Here is a 21,574-nt window from a genome sequence, read left to right as displayed (position 1 = left end):
GGTCAGTAGTTGTGTTCCTTATTTAAATAAATTAATAAATAAATAAACAAATAGTACCTATGGTATAGTTTTTAATTATATCTGTGTTGTTGACGTTATGTGATTCACACCAAGGTGATTATCAACTCGAGAGACTTATATAGCTTCCAGTATGTTTTTGTTTTTTTTTATGACGCTTCCTTATGTCTGGTAAGTAAAGTTGGTTTTCCTTTTAGTCGTCAAAAATGTATGGGATTTCAACTGTCCAAAACCAATAATATAATGGACAGAGCATAATTGATATTTTCACACTGTAGTTTGAGTTTTAAAGTTCACAAAATGTAAGCATTTTTAGATTGAAATCAATGTGAGGCTGAGCATTGTTATGTATGGAAACTGGTCAATAGTTAGTTTTATTTATATTTAGTATTAACAAGTCATGGAAAACCAATAAAGAAGAGAGAGAATATTCCAGGTTCCGCAATTTGTTTGTTGTTAGACATTTGTAAGATAGTATCATGATAATGCATGGGATATAATCCCGTTTAAGTTTATCTAATAAAGATGAAGGCTTTTGCTAAGTCTAGGAATACAAATATTGTTTTCTAAAATTGCTTATAATCATAATATAAATTATTATCATTGCAACTATGTTGGTGTTACATTAGTTTTAATTCTAAGTAAATACATATAATTTCCATTATCATAGTCTCCTATACGATATAACGACTTTTCCTTAAAACTCAACAAAGCAGTAGGTACTTAAAAATACAAAATATAACACTTCATAAACATTAAAGTTGTAATATACCTATGGTAATTTATATTTATTTAGCAGATCATGAATAAAGTATTCAAAACTTAGGGACCTAGTGGTATTTACTAACAGAATAATAACATGTATTTATACTTAATGTTTTTAAACTACGGAAATAATGTTATCAGATTTAAAAGTTGTCTGAGACGTCCAGCCTTCTTAAAGGTGTTGGAAAAGACCCATATTGAAACTAATACGGATAATAATATGTCATAAAATGGGTGATTGCATGTACATTCACTCTCACTCAGCACAAAAGGTAAACAATCTTTGTGTGTCCTTTTTAATAAAAATACAATTAAACAAATTAACTACAGCCAAAATACTTACTTTTCCATCTTTATACATATATGAAGTTGCGGTTTTTGTAAAACAAATGTTTGTTTGTCAAAGTCTCCCAGACTCTTAACAGATTAATAAGGTAGTTCACAATATATTAATAACGTAAGTTTTCCGTCGTAAAAACAGCATTGATGAAGAAATAACATATTGTGTATGAGACCAAAATTTGTTTTAATGAAATTCCCAATTAGGTACTGTGGAGGTCCACAGTTTAAGTTATGATTTGTTTCAAAAGGAATTATATGAGTTACTAGTAGGAAAATGCTCATTATTATACATAAATATTTGACTGATGATACACTATGACATTATAAAATTAATAATGTTATTCAACATTGATATTTATTAATTGAGGCATTATTGTACTTGTATTAACACAATTCGTTAAGTCATTATTTATTGTACCTAATGTTTTATGGAAATAGCATGTGTGCATGATTTGTACTCTCAGATCTCAATATTCTGCTGAACACCTGTTATTCATACATTACCTATGTTCACAAATGAAGAATTGAATAAATGGTTTAATTACGAAATCAATCATTCTATGCATTTCATGTGTATTTATGTTTCATTTCATAAATTTGTTTTGAAATTAATTCAAATAAAGAGACACTCCAAGGCCGCTCAAGATCCGCGCCAAGCAAGAAAAAATACATTATACGTCTTGGATTTTGCAGATATTACTAATAGTATTAATTAATACTTCTGATTTGACCTGCCTGTTGCGATGTGAATATCTATGAATTACACAGAATAGACTGTGCTATTTGATCCTTTTGGACATTGTTTATATCCTGACTTGTTTAAAATACAGGTAGGTACTTACTATCCACAATAATATTCGGAAGCAAGAAAGTTAGTAATGTAATGCTAAACCTTTACAATAATAAATGAATGTAACGTTAAAATGCAATACAGCTGTTACAGGTCATGATTAAATAGGTACTAAATGGTAATTTAATGTTCTCGACTAATCTCTGTATTTGACTTTCATATAGATAACTTATATTATTAGGACATCTTTATCTTTCCTATTAAAAGTTTTTCCTAAAGAAAGAAGTTCAACAAAATTTTACAGTTTGTGAGCCAGGTTGAACCGCCTGGGTGGTATGATAACTAATAGGTATATTGGAGTATTGTTTATCTATTGTCTCAATGGTGAGGCATTCAATGTATAGTTTTAATTCATATGTTGTATTTTTTTTTTTATAATTGATTCGAAAATAAGAAAACAAAATGACAGAAAATAATGTAAGCATGCGGGTATAATGAAATGATATATCTGAAAAGATTTTAAATAGATGATGCATGCACCTTCACTAAAGCATACACACACACAAAACATTTTCGTCAACAGATAGCATACAGAAGAAAAATCAAACACTCTTACGTACGTGTACAACTCCAGCTGATGGAATAGAGAGAAAACTTCGCCACAGATTATGGATTTTGCATTTGTATCACTTTCTGAGTCTTTTCTTAGCCATGAAAACTCATTTTCCCAAAGTTGTGTGTACTTCTGTGTCCTTTTTTTTCTTCGTCAAAACTTTTCGATTTTTAGATGGGGTACTTGCGTTATTATTATCAGTACAGGATGCTTGATCGGCGTTATCAATGTTCATCAATCACGTTATAACGAATGGATAAAAGTATTCCAAACAAACAAAACCAAAGTCACAAACAAAACAAAACAAACCTCAAAAACTTCTCAAAATAACTTGTCACATGTGACATTTGACGTTTGACATAAGTGGCTGCGTTCAAGATCGTCCAAAGTAAATAGTAGACTTTTTTGGTTTTGATTATGTGTTTTTGCGTAATATTATATGACTAGTAAAAATGTGTAAAAAAAAGGCTATTTTAGCGTACTCTATTAGTGTTATAGATTATAGATCACGCTTAAATGATATAGAGTACAATACTCTAAAGTAGGGTTGGCATTCCATGGTGGATATTACATCGCGGTATTAAGATTTTTTTCTGTAGGATATTACATCGTCAGTTCATGCTAAAAATTCAGTTATTACTTGATCAATTAAATCAAAGAGAAATAAACTTTATGATTATTAATTATTGACTTGCTACAGTTGCTACTGCTAATTCACAATAATGGGAGGAATTGCGAATTCTCCATTTTGCATTTAGGCCTAATACGCACGCGATATTTCAAATAAAGTAAAGTAAAGTACTTTGCATTCACTGTTGCTGTTTGCAAGACAACAGTTTTAATACAAATCTACCTTATAAAGCTGTGTTTTGCACTTTTCGATAATGAAATTAATCACAATGATAAAATTTTCGCCAAATATAGCGTGATGATCGCGTTTTTACCTTTTATAACCTTATTTGGACTTTACGTGATATTAATTTCTTAAGATAGTGGTTAATAATACGTAAATTTCTTTTCAGTAATCATAGAAACTGCATATTGTTATATCCATAACAATTTTCATAACTAAGCACAGAAATAAATTCACTTACCGGTGGGCGTAGACTTACTCATCTCAATTCTGAAATGTTAGCTTGGTACTATAGAAGATGCTGAAAATAAGACACTCAGGAAGTTTGAAGTAAAATACTTTTATAAGGAACACAAACTATTCAAAAAGGAATCTAATAACAAACAGAAGTCTTTTAAAAGTTATTCTTGTTTTTTCTGCCATCTTGAATTGAATGAATCCACATGAATCCAGTGACCGGCCAGTCAATGCGAATCACAGACAATATAGAAACTAAATGAACTAAAGAACAACTCCTAGCTACATCTAGTAATCCGGCCGGACCTATGATGAAATAAGTAGCTTGATATTAGTAAAGAATAGCATTGGTAAATTTAAACGCTAACAGAAGGCTGATCACCTGATGTCCGAAACAGTGAAACGATCCATGCTGTCGGATGGGCATGTAAAGCAGTCGGTCCTGCGCCTAGCTCTCTCCAGTCGTGTCGGTCAATCCGTCCCATTGGGTTATGAGAGTGATGGAACAGAGAGTGCTCCTGTGTACTGCGCACACACTTGGGCACTATAATCTACTCCTGCGTAGATGGCTGATCTCAAATGAGATTGGCCGCCGTAGTCGAAATTCGGCTAGGAGGACATTATTATATCTACACAAATACATAGATAGATAGATATTACATATAAATATGAACACCCAAGACCCGAGTAGGGGAGACCGGGGACAAAAGTAACAGTTTGTAGATTCTGTCTGATTTCTCTTTATTAATAATATTTACGATAAAATAAATATAGTCACATAAAACTTTCGTATATAGTCTACACATGTGCATCATTACTTTACTTAATACATGTCGAATTTTAGGATTTTTAAAGCCTCAAAAAAAAAGGGAAATCGTTACTTTCGACCCCATGGTCAGGACGAAAGTAACAAGGCATGGGTCGAAAGTAACAACCCATAAATTCTGCCCAATGTTATTATAACGATTCAAAAGAAAGAACAAAAAAAACAATCAAATTATTTAGTTAAGAAAACTTCTTAAGAAACTATCGAAACTAAAAAAAACTTATGACTTATTGACAAAACAAAAAAAAACTTCTTAATATAAACTGTAAATGACATCCATCATTTAAACTGACTAACTGATGAGAAGTTGTTTTATTTGTACCATAATATACAATATTATGACACAAATATCTAATCAAAACAACAAAAAATAAAAATTTATAATGTGACATGGCAAACTTATATAAGTAATTCGTTACTTTTGTCCTGCCGCGAGCTGTTACTTTTGTACCCATCCCCATTTTTGAAATATCAGGTGACATAACTTTAAAACAGCACGTGTTATTCGAAAACAATGTATGACATGCTACAGACAATATTATAATTAATCAATGAACAAATAGTCATATGGTTCTTGGCATCTTAATTATACGTAAACACTAAATGAATAAACACCAAAAAACTTACTTTTGGTGTGTAAAATCACGAAATGCTCACTAAAACAACCTTGCACCGCGGCACGGGCGCGGAAAATGATATCATGCGCGGGGGGCATCGCATGCTGACTACCAGCTCTCGCTTGGGACGTTAAGGTTATTGGGGAAGTCCACAGAGTCTTTGTTACTTTCTACCCGCTGTTACTTTTGTCCCCGGTCTCCCCTACAAATATCTGTCTTTAAACAAATATCTGCCCCAGCCGGGAATCGAACCCGAGATCTTCGGCATAGCAGTCAGGACCACTAACCACTACGCCATTCGACCGTAGATTGCTGAAAAAGATAGAAAATGTGATACTTATTTTTGATGGAACAGCCACCATCACTTGAAAAAATATACCTACTTGTCTTCGATTTTCACCTACACAGTGAAACAGCGCTTATCAAAAATATAAGCGCTGTTTTGCCGGGCCGTTTTTCGTGCGTTGTTGGTGTATCTTGGGTATATAATTATGATCGATCGAAGCTACTTGTACATAATGATGAAATGTTGTGAAGTGCATAACAAAATCACACGAAGACGAGAAGCAGCCGGGATATTGTTTCAAAATTGGGCCAGAATAGATTTCTCCGACAGTACCTTCAATAGTTATGATGGGAATCAGTTTAATAGTAGCATAGACTAATACACTGTAGTAGGCACATTAACCGTTCAATTATCTAGCTAGATAGTAAAACTGCTGAGCATCTAGTCTGTTAAAGTGAATTACAGAAGGAATTAGAAACAAGTTCCTCCTCTTTTTATTATTAGAAGATAAACCTGAGAAGAAATAATGAGAAAATGACCATTCTCTATTTAATTACTTTCATTATAATATTTAAAAAAACTTGGTAGGATAAAATGCTCAGGAACACTGACATGATTGTTTAAACTCGTTACAAAGTGGTAATGAAAAGTACTTACCAACCTTTATTTTTATAAGGATTAAAATTTATTATCTCGTCATAACTATAGGTCGTCGATAGGGAGACCGTCAGATGTGCTCCCCACTACCGCGTATAAAGTAAAGTTAATTAGGTATTGAGTAAGTCACTTTTTTTCGAATACATTATAAATTATACTTAACATTAAAATGTATACCTATATTTCATTTCACGGGGAAAGACATCTGATACAAACTAAAACTACCCTTATTCCAATGTAAATAAGGGTCCTGTCAGATGTCTTTCCTCGTGAAAAAAGGTATAGTTAATGAAAAAATTAATCATTTAGTATCGTGAGCAACTATCGCACACAGTTTTTATGCTAGATATGGTAGTGGTGTGGTGGTTGGTTGGTTTATTGGTGGTTATGCTAGATATAAGGTATAGGTACTGAGGTTTTAACATAATAGTACGTAAGTACCTCTAGTTAATACAATACAACAAAGATGAATGAGGTTTTATGAATTAGGTAGGTATGCTTGTAATTAAGCCAAACCAGCTTAATTATGAGCACGTAAACTTCTCCATAAAATTATCCTTTTATCATTTAAATTTATGACCAAATCTGTTATGTTACGGTTGTTACTAATTTTACGACATTTTATGAACGTCCGCCGCACCAGTGCTCTAGTTTGTAACAGGTTGTCCGTCACTGGCATCGACCTAGTTTATTTATAGAATTCCTAAAAAATACTTATACTTAGGCCCTGTTTCACAATGTCTGGATAATGGCTACCTGTCGGATAAAATACATGCTGTCACTCTCTGTAATTATGTTTTAGACAGTGACAGGATGTCTTTTATCCTGCAGGTAGCCCTTACCCAGACATTGTGAAACAGGCACTTAGCGTTTTATCTAACGGGTTGCCAATTAAAATAAAACTAAATTTAGGGATCAGACAAACATAACGGACAAAATCTAAAATAAATTCTACGTTCTGGGTACTTGGTTCTAAAAAAGGTCTTATCTTGATGAAAATTTACTTATGTATTTTTACTTTTTGTTAAATCGATTTTAAAGAGAAGTTATGATTTTTTCAATGTTCGGTACGCAAGAGAGACGCAATACATTGCCTTTCAAGAGTGGCATCACTGACCCCTAGTCAGAGTAACAATCCTATACGTACACGGATCGTCACCATCATTCGGTCACGCTTGATCACGCGGCTGCATCCAGGAGGTCACTCTATATGACGAAACACTATGTACAGTGCTCCAAAATTGATAATGCGCATAGAAAATGGTTGATTTCGATTATGTGACACATGATATTAGTAGGTAGTTATTGGGCATTCTGGATCACTTTTGTTACATCTCGTTCACGGCTCCGCCGCCGTTCACTCGATGTCAAAAAAGCGATCCAACTTGCCCAATAACTGATCGATCTGTCAGAAAATAGTTACAGATGAATCGTAGTCAACGTTGATGCGATGATATTCAACAAATATTTTTCAGAATCTCATTCATGTCAGTTCATGTTAGGTATCATATAAATTAATTGGGATGCAGATACTTTTTAGTTTGACACCGAATCTCAAATGCGTGATACCTATACCTAGAAATGAAATTTTTAAAACAGAAAAGTACATTACATTTTGATAATTTATCTACTTTGGACTCTACAAACAAAACATTTCGCCATGGGACTCTTTTACCAAATACAATAAGATGTGTAATTTGTGGACCGTCTAATTGCGGGAAAACTAATCTTATGATTGGACTTCTATTGCATGAAAATGGGTTACGCTATCAAAATGTATACGTGTATTCAAAGACGTTACATCAACCGAAATATATTTTTCTGGATAAGGTTTTAAGATTAGTACCTAGCATATCTTTTACAAAATTTCATGCAAACCAGCAAGTCCTTAGCACAGAAGAAGCAAAACCTAATTCTATAATAATATTTGATGATGTAGCGTGTGAAAATCAAAATAACATGCGTGATTACTTTGCAATGGGCAGACATAAAAATATTGATAGTTTTTATCTGAACCAGACATATAGCAAAATACCAAAACAACTTATTAGAGACAATGCAAACCTCATAGTACTCTTCAAACAAGATAATATTAATTTGCGTCATGTATATGACGAACATGTTAATACAGACATGAGTTGGCATAAATTTATAGAAATGTGTACAAAAATATGGAGTGAACCTTACAGCTATTTAGTCATAAACAAAGATTGCGAAAAAAATAAAGGCTACTATCGCAAGCAATTTGATACATTTGTCGTTTTTACTTCCTGAATGAATTATATTATATAAGACCATAAGTCGATGATAGTTTGCATTCACATCAGTAAACTTGTTGACAATAGAAGCAAGGAAAATATGGATAAAAATTTAAAACAAATTGTAAACGCCGCTGAAGCTGTAAAGAAAAAATTTAAAAAACTGCGCAATTGTGAATCTGAAAATGAAAAATCTCTAGAAAGTATTTTTAAACCAGTTCTTAATCCTCTTAACCAAATTACTAATGAGCTTAAACATAAAAACATATCTAATGAAGTAAATAATGTGTATGAAGAAATGAAAATAGATGAACCTAATGGTTGGAGTACTTTGGATGAAACCATTAAAAAAAATAGAAGATCTGATAGTTTTATGACTCCTTCCAATAGCATTAATACATCAGTGGAATCAGATAATGCAATTTCGGAAAATGAATACGAAGATGAAGATGATGGTAAAGACGAGTCAAGTATGAGCAGCATACATCCGGATGGTTCTTCATGGTCACTATCATCAGAAAACATAAAAGACATTCCTTTTGGGATCAGACATGTTCGAGGCAAGCTAATGCTAGGGTCAGCAGCTGTTACTATCAATGATAGAAAAATTTTAGTAGGAGAACATAACTACGATAAAACTCCTGGTTTAATGGAATTATTAACTAAACGAATACCTAACTCATCAGTTATAACCAAGGACGATATTATGAGCTACAAGTCAATGCTGTTAGAGACGAATGTGCATAGGAGAGATTATGATCGTAATAAACCAATAAAAAGCAATAAGGGGAAAAAATACTTGGAATTTATAAAACCTCTCTTTGCTAATGATAAAAAAACTCAGGACAGTTATGTTCAAGGTTCTGGATTGCCAATACTGAAAAAATGGAAGAGAAATGTCGACTATGTGTATTGGGATGATCCAAATGAGTTAGTAGAGAGGTTGAAATTATTAATTGCGTCGCGAGATGCTGGTAACACTGGTCTTGATAATGAAATATTGTCAATCATAGAAGAACTGAATGAAAATGGCTTACTAAATTAACATAAAATAAACTAACGTTGTAACTTTAATGTATTTCTTATTTCACCTCCTTACGATTAAGTTGATTATAATTCTATGATTACAATGAATATTGACAAATTTGGGCACCATGTTCATAAACGTCTACGTTTTTCTGATTTATTGGGTATTGCTGATAATGCCTTGCTTAAAAAAGAAAACGGGTATTATGATCTTCAGTCATCACGCCTCAAAGGCTTACAAGCTCCTCAAGAATTAAGTGAAGCTGTTAATAAGGAGTACGTCGATACGATCATAAAAGATTTGTGCACTAAAGATGAAGTTAGATTTATACTGAACGAAGTTTTGAAAGAAACAGAGAGGGTGATGAATGTCTTTATAAATGATGTCTATACGAAACATGAATTAGATAAAATCATAAAATCAGTGACTAAAGATGAAGCAACAAGTAGTAAACGAAATTCATAAAAATGCAAGAAAAAATTTCCTACGACGTTCTGTTATGCTTAAGGGTATTGATGATTTGTGGCAAGCTGATTTAATTGATTTAATATCATACCAAACTTATAACAAGGGTTTTAAATACATCTTGGTTATAATAGATTGTTTTTCTAAGTATGCGTGGACTGTACCTCTTAAAACTAAAACTAAATCAGAAGTATCTCTAGCATTTGAAAGTGTTTTAAAGAAGAGTCAGAGGCGACCAAATAACTTACAAACAGATAAAGGAACTGAATTCTATAATGACATATTTAAAAATATAATGGAGTCCTACAAAATAAACCACTATTCCACATATTCAGTAAAGAAAGCTTCCATAGTCGAGAGATTAATCCGAACATTGAAAACAATATTGTTTAAGTCTTTTAATCTCCAAGGCAGTTATAAATGGGTAGGTAATCCATTACAAAATGTTGTTAAAGGTTACAATAACACAAAACATCGTGTTATACAAGAAAAACCTGCAAATGTCAATAAAGAGAACGAAAATATCGTAATGATTAATATTCATAAACATCAAGCAAATGCAAGAAATAACAAGAAGCCTAAGTTTAAAATCGGTGACCACGTTAGAATAAGCAAGTACAAATGTTTATTTCACAAAGGATATACTCCCAACTGGTCCACTGAAATATTTACTATAAAAAAGGTGAATAACACTATTCCTGTCACGTACACCATTGAAGATCTTAAACAGCAACCAATATTAGGCTGCTTTTACGAGCAAGAACTTCAAAAAACCAAATATCATGATGTTTACCTAATAGAAAAAGTCATTAGGAAAAAAGGAAATAAGTTATTCGTTAAATGGTTAGGATTGAATGAAAATAGTTGGATCGATAAAAAAGCAATAATTTAGAATTTGATCTTAGTTCGATATTAGTTATGCAAGGTGGAGGACTAGTTAACAGTTTAATAAACAACTTACCGTTTGAGTTACATTTACCAGGATACAACTATTGTGGACCTGGAACAAAGCTAGAAAAACGATTAGCACGAGGAGATAAAGGTGTAAACCAACTAGACGATGCTTGTATGCACCACGATATTGCATATACAAAATATAAAGATATAGAAAATAGACATAAAGCTGACTTGCAATTGTTAAACATGGCTAAAAAAAGGCTTCAAGCTAAAGATACGCAGAGAGGTGAAAAAATTGCATCATGGTTAGTTAGTAAAGTCATGAAGACGAAATTAAAATCCGGTGCTGGTGTGAAACCTTTTAGATCAATAGTTTCAAAAATTAAAAGTCACCTCAAGAAACAAAAACTGAATAATAACAAAAGTGCTATTGAATTTGCTTACTCAGTTGCGAAAAAGTTGATAGGTAACAATAAAAACGTTAAGGTACCACGAATCATTCCTATACCAAAAACTGGAGGGATTCTACCACTTATACCAATTTTTGCTGGGCTCTCAGCACTAGGAAGTCTAGCTGGAGGTGTTGCTGGAATAGTAAAAACTTATAACGAATACAAAACAGCACAACACAACTTACAAGAATCTAGACGTCACAATAACAAAATGGAATCAATTTCGTTGGGAAAAGGTCTATATATTAAACCTTACAAGAAAGGGAATGGTTTATTTATCAAGTCTTCAAAAAACTAGTTAAGAGGCTGCCTAAGCGTGCTCTTACAAATGTGGATATTTTAGAACACGCACGAGAAATACCATATTTTCGAGGAGTTTACATGAAAGACGCACTGCCCAGCAGACCAAGGAGTATAGAATGTGGTGTAGTCAATTTGGATGATTCTGCTAACGAAGGGACACACTGGGTAGCCTATATCAAACTAAAAGAATATTGCGAATACTTCGATAGCTTCGGAGATTTGAAACCGCCAGCTGAAATTTTAAAATATCTTAATTATCCTGATCTGTATTATAATTACACCAAATATCAAACATTTGATACTGTAAACTGTGGACATTTGTGCTTAAAATACTTACAAGATTTCTGGAATAAACGTATAAAATCATATTGTAATCTTTTATTTTCATCATTCATAAAATGTCGTTCACCCTATCAATTACCGGTAATGAGTCACTTTTAACTACAAACTATTCGCCACCGTTGCAATTAGAGGGTGAATATGAGTGTGCTCTATTATACATGTCCACATTTAATTCAATTCCAAACATTGATAATAGAAACAATAAATTCTACCACGGTGACAAAGATGTTATTGAAATACCAGAAGGAGCATATGAATTGCAAGATATAAAAGATTATCTTAGAGAAAAAGTAAATGATAGCACTTTTAATCTATATTGCAATAATAATACTTTAAAAACCTATTTAATTAGCTCAAAAAATATTCATTTTGAGAAAGAAAATGGACTTGGAAACTTACTAGGTTTTGGTGAACACACTCTTGAAGCTAATAAATTACATGAATCACAGCATCCAGTCAACATTCTTTCGACAACTGTGGTGCGGATAGAATGTGACGTAGTAAGTGGATCGTATATAAACGGTACAAGCAGTCACATTATTCATGAGTTTGCACCTAACGTTCCACCAGGTTACAGAATAATAGAAATTCCAAAGAACGTTATTTATTTTCCTATTAATCAAAACAATATCAGTAGTATAAATATAAGGATACTGGACATAAATAATAACTTAATAAACTTACGTGGCGAAGAAGTGCAATTGTATTTACATTTGAAGAGAAAATGATTGATTTTAATAAAACCTCACCACCACAACCTAAAAACATTAGTCACATATCAATCACTCCCAAGGAAAGAACTCTGACTAAAAAGAAGATATCATCAAAAAATAAGGAATATCTCAAATTAATTGGATTATTAAAATGAGTATATTAGATATTTCTAGTGCACCTGTGTATGATAACAGTATTGATGGAATTGAAATTCATTCATATAAACCTTACGTGACTAGTTTCAATAGGAACGATGAAATTCGTATACCGATTAACCAACAAGATTTGTACGTACTGCCATCAGCCAGCACGTTGTATTTGGAAGGCGCTGTCAACGTGTTTAAGAAAGAAGCAAAGGAGAAGGCTACTAGTGTTAATTTTACAAATAATCCATTGCTCTTCTTTTTTCAAGATATACGATATGAATTGAATGGAGTTGAAATTGATAAAATTAAAAATGCAGGTATAACTACTACTATGAAATCATTGTTATCTATGAACGAGAGCGAATCCAAAATGTCTAAGGTTTGGGGTTGGGATATTAACGGTACTAAAAATATACACTCAGGGAAGTTTTCTGCATCTATACCTCTTAGTAACATATTAGGATTTGCAGAAGACTACAAAAAAGTCATAATCAATTGTAAACATGAACTTGTTCTGCTCCGTAGTAATACAAACCTTAATGCTTTACAATTAAGTACAGGAGAAATTGTGGAAGACGTAGTAATTCATAAAATTGTATGGCGTGTTCCGCATGTTAAAGTTTCCGATGTAGAAAAGATAAATCTGCTTCGCTTGTTAGAAAAAGACAGAGCCATTCAAGTAGCTTTCAGGAATTGGGATTTGTATGAATATCCTTTGTTGCCTAGAACTACAAAGCACGCATGGTCAATTAAAACATCATCTCAGATTGAAAAACCTAGATATGTTATTGTAGGATTACAAACCAATCGTAAGAATAATGCATCTACAGACATGTCACAATTTGACCATTGTAACTTGCGCGATATCAAAGTTTACCTGAATTCTTCTTACTTTCCATACGATAGCATGAATGTGAGTTTCAGTAATAATAATATAGCTATATTATACGAGCAATACGTAAGATTTCAACAGTCTTATTACGGACGACGAACTGAACCTTTGCTTAGTGTGAAAGAATTCAAAGAGTATGCACCTCTATTTGTGATTGACTGTTCAAGACAGAGCGATAACCTGAAATCTGGGCCAGTTGTTAATGTACGACTAGAATTCGAAAGTGAAACAGAAATACCTGACCAAACATCTGCGTATTGTCTAATACTGAATGAGTGTTTAATAGAATATAAACCATTAAGTAATATTGTTAGAAAAATATCATGAATTCGAATACTTTAATTATTGATGTGCAGGGATTTAAAAATGAAAGAAACAACTTTATAATTAAAGAACTTGCATTAGCTACTGCTGAAAACACTCAAGTATTTCTTATAAAACCTCCGTATCCGTATAGATATTTAACTGATTTTGAAAAGAAACATGTAAACTGGATCGAACGTAACTTTGGATATCGATGGTCTGATGGGCATATAGATTATCTACAGTTCCAGAAAATAATCAAAACATATTTAAAAAATAAACAGGTGCTAGTGAAAGGTTTAGAAAAAACTAAATGGATCAAAGAATTTTGTGATAACATTACAGTTGTATTAAATGTGGAAGAAAAGGGGTGTCCTAATTTGCAAGAGCTGTTTAAAGAATATAATAAAAATGATTTTAGTTGTTTAGATCATAAAAATAATAATTGTGCATTAAGGACTGTTTTATGTGTAAAAAAATGGTGTATAGATAACGCATCGAAGTTTAATTAATTTTTTTGTAATTTAATTACCTAAATTAAGTTATATTTAATATGAGGCGTAAATAAATGTGTACAGTTAATAAATTTCTTTTACTTAACCTTTCCAAAAATATATTCAAATAAAACATAGAAATACTAAGTAGGTAGTTAGTTTATTAAATATAGTACCAATACATACACATAGCATACAGTTTTAAAGATTATAATATGAATCACTGCTAAGTTTTTTACAAATTTCATTCACCAACTTTTCAGATTTATCCAATATTTCATCCACTACTTCTGACACTATATACTGCGCACTAACCACACTATCTTCCGAGGTCGAAGACGATGACGTTTGTCCCCCGCTGATATCAAAAATCTCTATTTTAATCCTTTTTAGGGCCCTTCTCGGCGCTTTCGTGATAACGTAAGAGGAGGATGCTTGTAATTTTTTTTGCTGTTCCATTTTGTTTTTTTGTGTCTTTTTTCTAACTTTTTCCTTGCCATCTTGTCCAGTGGAAATCGGAAATTCCACAACGTCTTCATAGTCTTCAAATGACTGAGCATTCTGGAGCCATATGTCTGAAGAGTTCATTATCTGTAAAGTAAATATTATAATATTTATTATATGTAACTAGGTACATTCGGAATTTTTAAAAAACTTAGGGAAAAAAAAACACAACAACTTACATTGGATCGGCTTTGAGAGTAAACTGTCCTGCACCCGGCTTAACGCTCTAATAACGAAAAGAGTGTGACAATAATTAATAATGTGCATAGATACCTATGCGATGTAACATTCATTACGATATTTTCTAGTCAGCTCTTTATAAGTAAACATAAAGACCTACTTTTATTAATTAAGTTCATTCACCAGAGATTTAAAACGCTGACATAGCGTGCGCGTGCGCGTCACTACAACGTGATTGCAAGCGCAATGTTGCAACTACAACATGAAAATGCTAACTTGCATCTGCTGTACATTGACATCGCTGTGATTGTGTGATGATTGGGTAAAAATGAAATGTAACAATAGTTTTGAAACCATTTATTGTACTTAATACAAAAAATAATAACTTTTACTTAAGCGCTAAATATACATTTCAAATACCTATTGTTATTAAACTACTAAACTTATGTGCCACATTATTTTACCTACATTTTATGATAATTAATATGATTGTAGACATCGCTTTGCCCTACAGCGGTCCGTTTAATTATATTATTTATTTATTTCTACCTAAACAATCAGTAACTGAAATAACAATTAAAGTAAAGAAGATTTATGGCCCCACGAAATAGTATCTATTTTATTATTAAGTATAATGCGTTTATCGTCATTATACGAAAGAGCCACTTTATTAAGTGACTGAGTAAATATCTCATGTTTCAAGGATTTAAAAATCATATTTTTTTTTCTGAGTAAGCTGCTGTCATCTAGGACTGTTTTATAATCCCTAAAACTAATTTTTTTTACGACCGACTTTTTTGTGCCCTTAGCTTTTTTGAGTTCCATATTTTCAGTTTTGATGCAGTATAATTTGGACCTCAGTCCTACGAATTCAACTAGAAGCTGCCCTCCTAACTCATCTTTGAATAATCCTGGAACTTTCTTATTTTGTTTAGTTATACCATGAATGTTGTTTTCAGAGTAATTGCTGGTGTCAAAATATTGTTTAAAATGATGTTTTATATCCTTATAGACATCGTGTGTTTGTATTGAGTAAAGAAAACTGTCAGTGTCCGTATAGCACATTTTTATATTATCTCCATAAAAAGGTTTCATTATCGAGTAGTGGAAATCGTACATATGACTTTTTGATATTTCTAGGACTGAAAAGCCAATATAAATTGGTTTATCGAGGGTAATTTTTTCAGGTCTTAATTGAATTGCCACAAAGTTTTCTGTAAATATAGATGAGCTATGAAAATTGGGTCTGGCTATAAGTTGTTCGGCGCAAAACCGTTTTTTAGTTTTATTCCCAATTTCAGCCCACTGGTTTACTAACTTTACATTTAGTCTTTTTTCTGTATCCTCTAACGTTTTTCCGAAAATACTATTATTTAATAACTTAAAAAAGTCTTGTTCAAATTGTGACTTAGCTTTTTGTCGTAATTCAGTGTTCAAATCTATATACTGTTTCAAATAAGGACCTTGATTGAATTTTATAGCTCTATGAATTTTTTTCAGTTTCAGCCCATGTTTTAAGCATGTTTTAAGATGAATGTAATGTATGGTGTAGTTATACTTGTCATATAAGTTCGGTATTAATTTACAGGTTTTTGATCCGGGCGGCGCAAATTTTTGGGGGCAGAATGGCAAATCATTATGTAAATTATGCAAAGTTTCTGGGTATTCTAAATCGACCTCAAAAATGTAACCCACTTCAGAATCATCTTTTAAACACAAAATATCTGACACTTGGAACAGAGGGTTCTCAATCAATTCAAAATTAGAGTGGGGTAGATAACTGCACATAGCATAACCATATAAATTATTACAGTCTATATAGAGTAAATAATTATCTGGACTTGTGACGTCGTGGTTAGACAGATACTTATTATTCGCACAAGCATAGCGAGTAGAACATAAGCAAACGCCTCCGCGAATACCGCGTTGTATCATTCGTATTATTTCCAAGTCTTCGATTAGTTCTAATTTGACTCCGGTTTTTAATAGCATAGCATCCCAACTTAAGCTGGGTGCTGTAACATAAAAAGCAGGATCTAATCTATAATTTTTTTTGCACGTTCGTCTGAAACTTTCAAAAATGTCAGTCAACAATAACACGTCAGATTTTAAGTATAAATCGGTGTATTCACCGAGGTTTGACAAACTAAATGTCCGCCAAACCTGCTTAGCGTGTTCATAGTCAGATTTTGATATAGTTTCGTCAGTTAAACTGCTGTAAAAACATTCGCGAGGAGGTATTGCTTTTTCTTTATAACAATCCCAATTACTCATGTACTCATACGGATAAATTCCTTTACGTCTTAACAAATCAAATTGCTGTTTATTGGGGTAAAAACGTGATAAATAAATAAAATCCTGAACTGTTAGATTTTCCGCAACTTTTTCTAAACTTGTACCTAAAAACTTTAAGGAATCTACAAAGCGCACTGCCATAAACTCTTTTTTATTAATTGGAAAAAATTTAGTAAATGATACGTAGTTTTCTTTTGTTTTTGCGATAACATTTATGTTGCCGGGCAATTCACCTAACTCTCTTATAAATAAATGAGCGTCATAGCCCGACAAATTGTGGAAGAAAACAGGCAAAAAATTTGGAAGTTTAAACCGAAGGTTGCAGTAAGAATGAGCTGCACCACGGTAATTTCCAGTTAAATGGCAATGATCTTTTACTTTATCTTCGAACAGTAACTTACTACAAAGATAACAAAATTGAGATGCAGAAAAACTTTTTAGCTCAGCTTCAGTAAGGGGTAACATATTAATCTGATTTTTTAATACTCTACTTAGTCTCATAACGTCAGCGCCCAGATTTTTCAAAAAAACTTGAACACAATCAAGGCCGCGATAAGACACGTACCTATTGAGGGATGTATCATAAGAGCATACTATGTAATAACCAAATGCAATTGGAATGTGTTTTTGCAGGTTTGCTGTGTGTTTCGAGTTTTGTTCACCTGAAGTGGGTTCTAACATTGATTCGAAATCAGCGTAGATTACGAATGGCATATCTTGCATACGCTCGAAATGCTTAAACTGTATCAATGTACCCTTTTCTGGCAGATTAGTTTTAACACCACTGCATTTATGGTTATTGAGTTTAGTATGACTGGAAAAAAATATCATGCAATCATCACAAAAAGATATTTTGCTATGATGTTTTGTGACCTGATTCCTCACAAGACGGCTTAAATTTTTTATGAGACAGTAATGTGTGTTTTTACCATTTTCCAAGAACAACAAATTAACGTGATGTTTCTTTTTTTGAATGGACTTGTATAATGGTCCAACAATTGTTTTGTTATTTTTTAGACCGTAAATATTTACACTAATATTTTTATTATTCTTTTCAAACATCCTTACATCCCTGAAGCCTACTGGAAAAGTCATGTGTTTAGTATTTAATAAAGTATCAAAGTGAGGATATGATGACGTTCTATTCGAATTTTGCTGGACTGGAAATAAAGCTGCCATAATGCACCACAAAAAGCAAAAATGGTCAGCATTTTGGATGTTGACACATGCATGCTTTAATTTAATAGCTCTCGGTAGGTCGATAAACCCTGATGCCCGCAGAGGATTATATTTGTTAATATTAACCTCTAGATAAGAATTGGCAACAAAGGCCCAACCGCTATCTCTTTCCTGGAATTCATCAATACTAGCAACAATTTGTTCGACAACCTTTTTAAATATTTCATTAAAATCATAGTTTTTATGAATGACAATATTCCCGGTAGCAAATGATTTAAGTTCACGATTATCATTTTTTGGGAGAGAAAACTCTGCAAACAGTTCAAAATTGGCTTTTACGCTGTCAAAAGAGTCAAGTCGTGCATCAATTAGATGGCGAACACGGCTACGTAGCGAGCGAATAAACACGGCCGGCGGGCTCGACCCGCGCGCGTCGTCGCAGTCCGAGCTCGGCCTCACCCTGTAAGTTGCAATGCGGTTACGAAACGCGGATGACACTTTCTCAATTCCATCACATTTCATTACAGCACTATTGTTTTTATGTACAGTGCTTCGCAAATGAGAGGAAAAAGATCTACTTTTTACTGAGACATCACAAACAGAACAATATATCATTTTATTGCTAGGCATATTGGATTAGATATGATATTTATAAATTTAATTAACTCAAATTCAAATAATTTGTGTGAACTATCTTTTATTGCATTAAATGGTTAGAGTAAATAGAAATAATTAATAGTACCTAATGCTCAGTAAAACCTATACCTATCTAAATGCCTGTAAATTTGGGTGTTCCTAATAACTACAGTGGACAAGACTCTTATAACATGTAAATGCCTAGCAGTGGGGTGTGAGATTTACCTAATATTTCGTGAGGCCTAGTTAAAAAAAAATAGAAAATACAAATAGCTATGTTATATTTTATTGCCTAAAAACTTAATCTAACTTATCAGGGAAAAAATACCCCTCCTCTACAAAGCGGGATTTACAGCGATGCAACAGCTGCTGCAGTGCAGTTAACTCGGGCGAGTCGGGGTCCGCTTGGTATCGCAGCGCCAACACCGCCTTTTCGTGCCGCTTGCGTGGGTGGACGTTCTTAATATCGTCGACCTGGTATAGCTTGAGGTCTAAGAACAGCCCTCCCTCAAGCTGGGCAGAGCGGCGTACGACTCCGTCAGCGACCCGCTTGGTGTAGCTCGACCGCAGCTGCTGCGGCGCCCTGGTAGCAGACTCCTCCTCGCTATCGGAATCGAAGACTCGCCAGTTGGGCCTCTTTGACTTCGACGGCGGCGGTGCCTTGCGCTTGGTCTCCTTGGGTTTGACCTCCTTGCTTTTGCGTCTGAAAAACCACAACATACATTAATATTTAAAATATGAAACAGTGCATAAGGTCAACTGTGGGGAACACGGATAAGTACGTACATAAGACATGAAAAAAATTATAATAATAAAATTATTATAAAAAAATTATAATGAAAAAAATAAGAAATGAAAAACTCAATAATATTTACCTAGGCACCGACTCGTCGTCCGAATCGCAATGACGCTTGCCGGCAGCTGACTTCGACGGTGCTTTCTTTTTGTTTCTGAAATAGAAAGGAATAACTGTTATTTATCTAATACGTAAAGCTGGAAAAATAATACAAAATCTTTACAGAAGGAATAAATATACTCAGGGTATAATTTAAAAAGATGGTAAAAACACATATTATTATAGTTAATAACTGAAGGGACAACACACCATCGTATAAATAACAAATGTACGTATGAAACTAGATTGTATTACCTTGCTACAGTCGATTCTGCGTCTGATTCGGCAAGCTGCGACGCGCGCTTAGTCGGCTTTGCGATCCTCTTGGGGTTACTGAAAACAAAAACATATAGTATTGTTGTATTATTCATACATTTCGAGTGATCTAAGTGCTATAAAAAAAAATACTAAAACACTCTACACGCACTACCACTGACGAAGTCTAAAGAACAAAAGCCGGGCCACTGAAGTGTAAAAAATAAGAAAATAAAAACCTTTCAAAGTAGTCGTCTTCCGACTCGAAGGCCTTTTTCGATGACCGCGCGTGCGACTTGCGGGCGGCGGCGTCGTCGTATTCGAAGTCAGACCTAAAACAACAATAAATTAGTATAATGTTATGATACAAATATTAATATGGAAACCTAGATAGGTGTGCTTTTGTCTGATAACACTGGGATGAAGTTGCAAAACAAAGTTTTAAATTAGGTAAGTACCAAAAATTTAGAGTGGAACTGAAAAATAATGAAATATTAAATTGAACAAGCAAACGTAGCATGGTTCGCCCTCCAGCCCGACCGACAACCTTAGACAGGTAGCCGGTAGTAGATGGAGAAAATAAAGAAAAATAATGAGTAAACTTACGAACATTATTTTAGTAGGTGTAGTAGCAAAGCAATGCAGCAGAACTTAGCAGCAGGACAGCAGAGCTTCAGCACTGGTTTCACAAGTAGGTCGGAACGTTCGGACGGTCGTCGAAGCACGAAGAGAACTGATAGTTTTTTTTTTAATTTCAGGCGTTTTTATTGGAAAATTATTGATGACAATGCACCGGTGTGTCGGACGAGGTTTATGAGCGCATATGTGTGCGTGTGTATTAGAGTTTGTCGTAAATAACTACGTCTATAAAATATTGTACGTTTGTCTGTCCATTTGTCATCGTCATCATCATCAGCTGTGATATATGAATAAATATAGCCTACGATTTGGACAATGACTAAAATGCAATTAAAAATATACCTACATAGAGTCATTTAATACACAAAGTAATTGTACAATTAACTCTATCTAAAATCTATCTAAGGCTATGACTATAATCGAATATCGTCTAATATTATAATCAAGTGATTTATAATGTATATATTTTAAACTGAAAATAAATAGGAAATAAATTAATATAATTACTAATCCTGGCAAGTGCCTCCGCCTACCCCTCAAGGATATGGGCTTGTGTTTATGTATGTATGTGTGTACTTACTAAACTAAACCATATTAAGAACCTATTTTATTTCATATTACAATGTAATACTCCTAATGTTTTCGATGCACAAGAAAAGCTGGTGGTTACCTGAAAAAACCTATTACTTTATCA

The 21,574-nt window shown here is 33.2% G+C and overlaps 2 protein-coding genes across 2 annotated transcripts in view; both read right to left on the bottom strand.

Moving 5' to 3' along the window:
• LOC105388845 overlaps positions 1 to 21,574 on the bottom strand; it is a 60,749-nt gene that overhangs the window by 15,715 nt on the left and 23,460 nt on the right. The window lies entirely within an intron of this gene.
• Positions 18,743 to 21,135, bottom strand: LOC119694882. The gene is made up of 5 exons (XM_048627488.1): positions 21,122 to 21,135; positions 20,481 to 20,573; positions 20,242 to 20,319; positions 19,967 to 20,041; positions 18,743 to 19,794 (listed from the first exon to the last, which is right to left on the bottom strand). Exons 1-5 carry the CDS (start codon positions 21,133 to 21,135, stop codon positions 19,392 to 19,394), a joined length of 663 nt encoding a protein of 220 aa, XP_048483445.1. The 3' UTR covers positions 18,743 to 19,391.

The sequence above is a fragment of the Plutella xylostella genome, chromosome 18, assembly GCF_932276165.1.
Source record: "Plutella xylostella chromosome 18, ilPluXylo3.1, whole genome shotgun sequence".
Classification (NCBI taxonomy): Eukaryota; Metazoa; Arthropoda; class Insecta; order Lepidoptera; family Plutellidae; genus Plutella; species Plutella xylostella.
This window is presented reverse-complemented; position numbering and strand designations above follow the sequence as displayed.

Coding starts and splice junctions, on each gene's coding strand:
- LOC119694882 (XM_048627488.1), bottom strand. Junction 20,042..20,241: donor GCAGAATCGACTGTAGCAAG/GTAATACAATCT, acceptor TTTCTATTTCAG/AAACAAAAAGAAAGCACCGT. Junction 19,795..19,966: donor GACGACGAGTCGGTGCCTAG/GTAAATATTATT, acceptor GTGGTTTTTCAG/ACGCAAAAGCAAGGAGGTCA.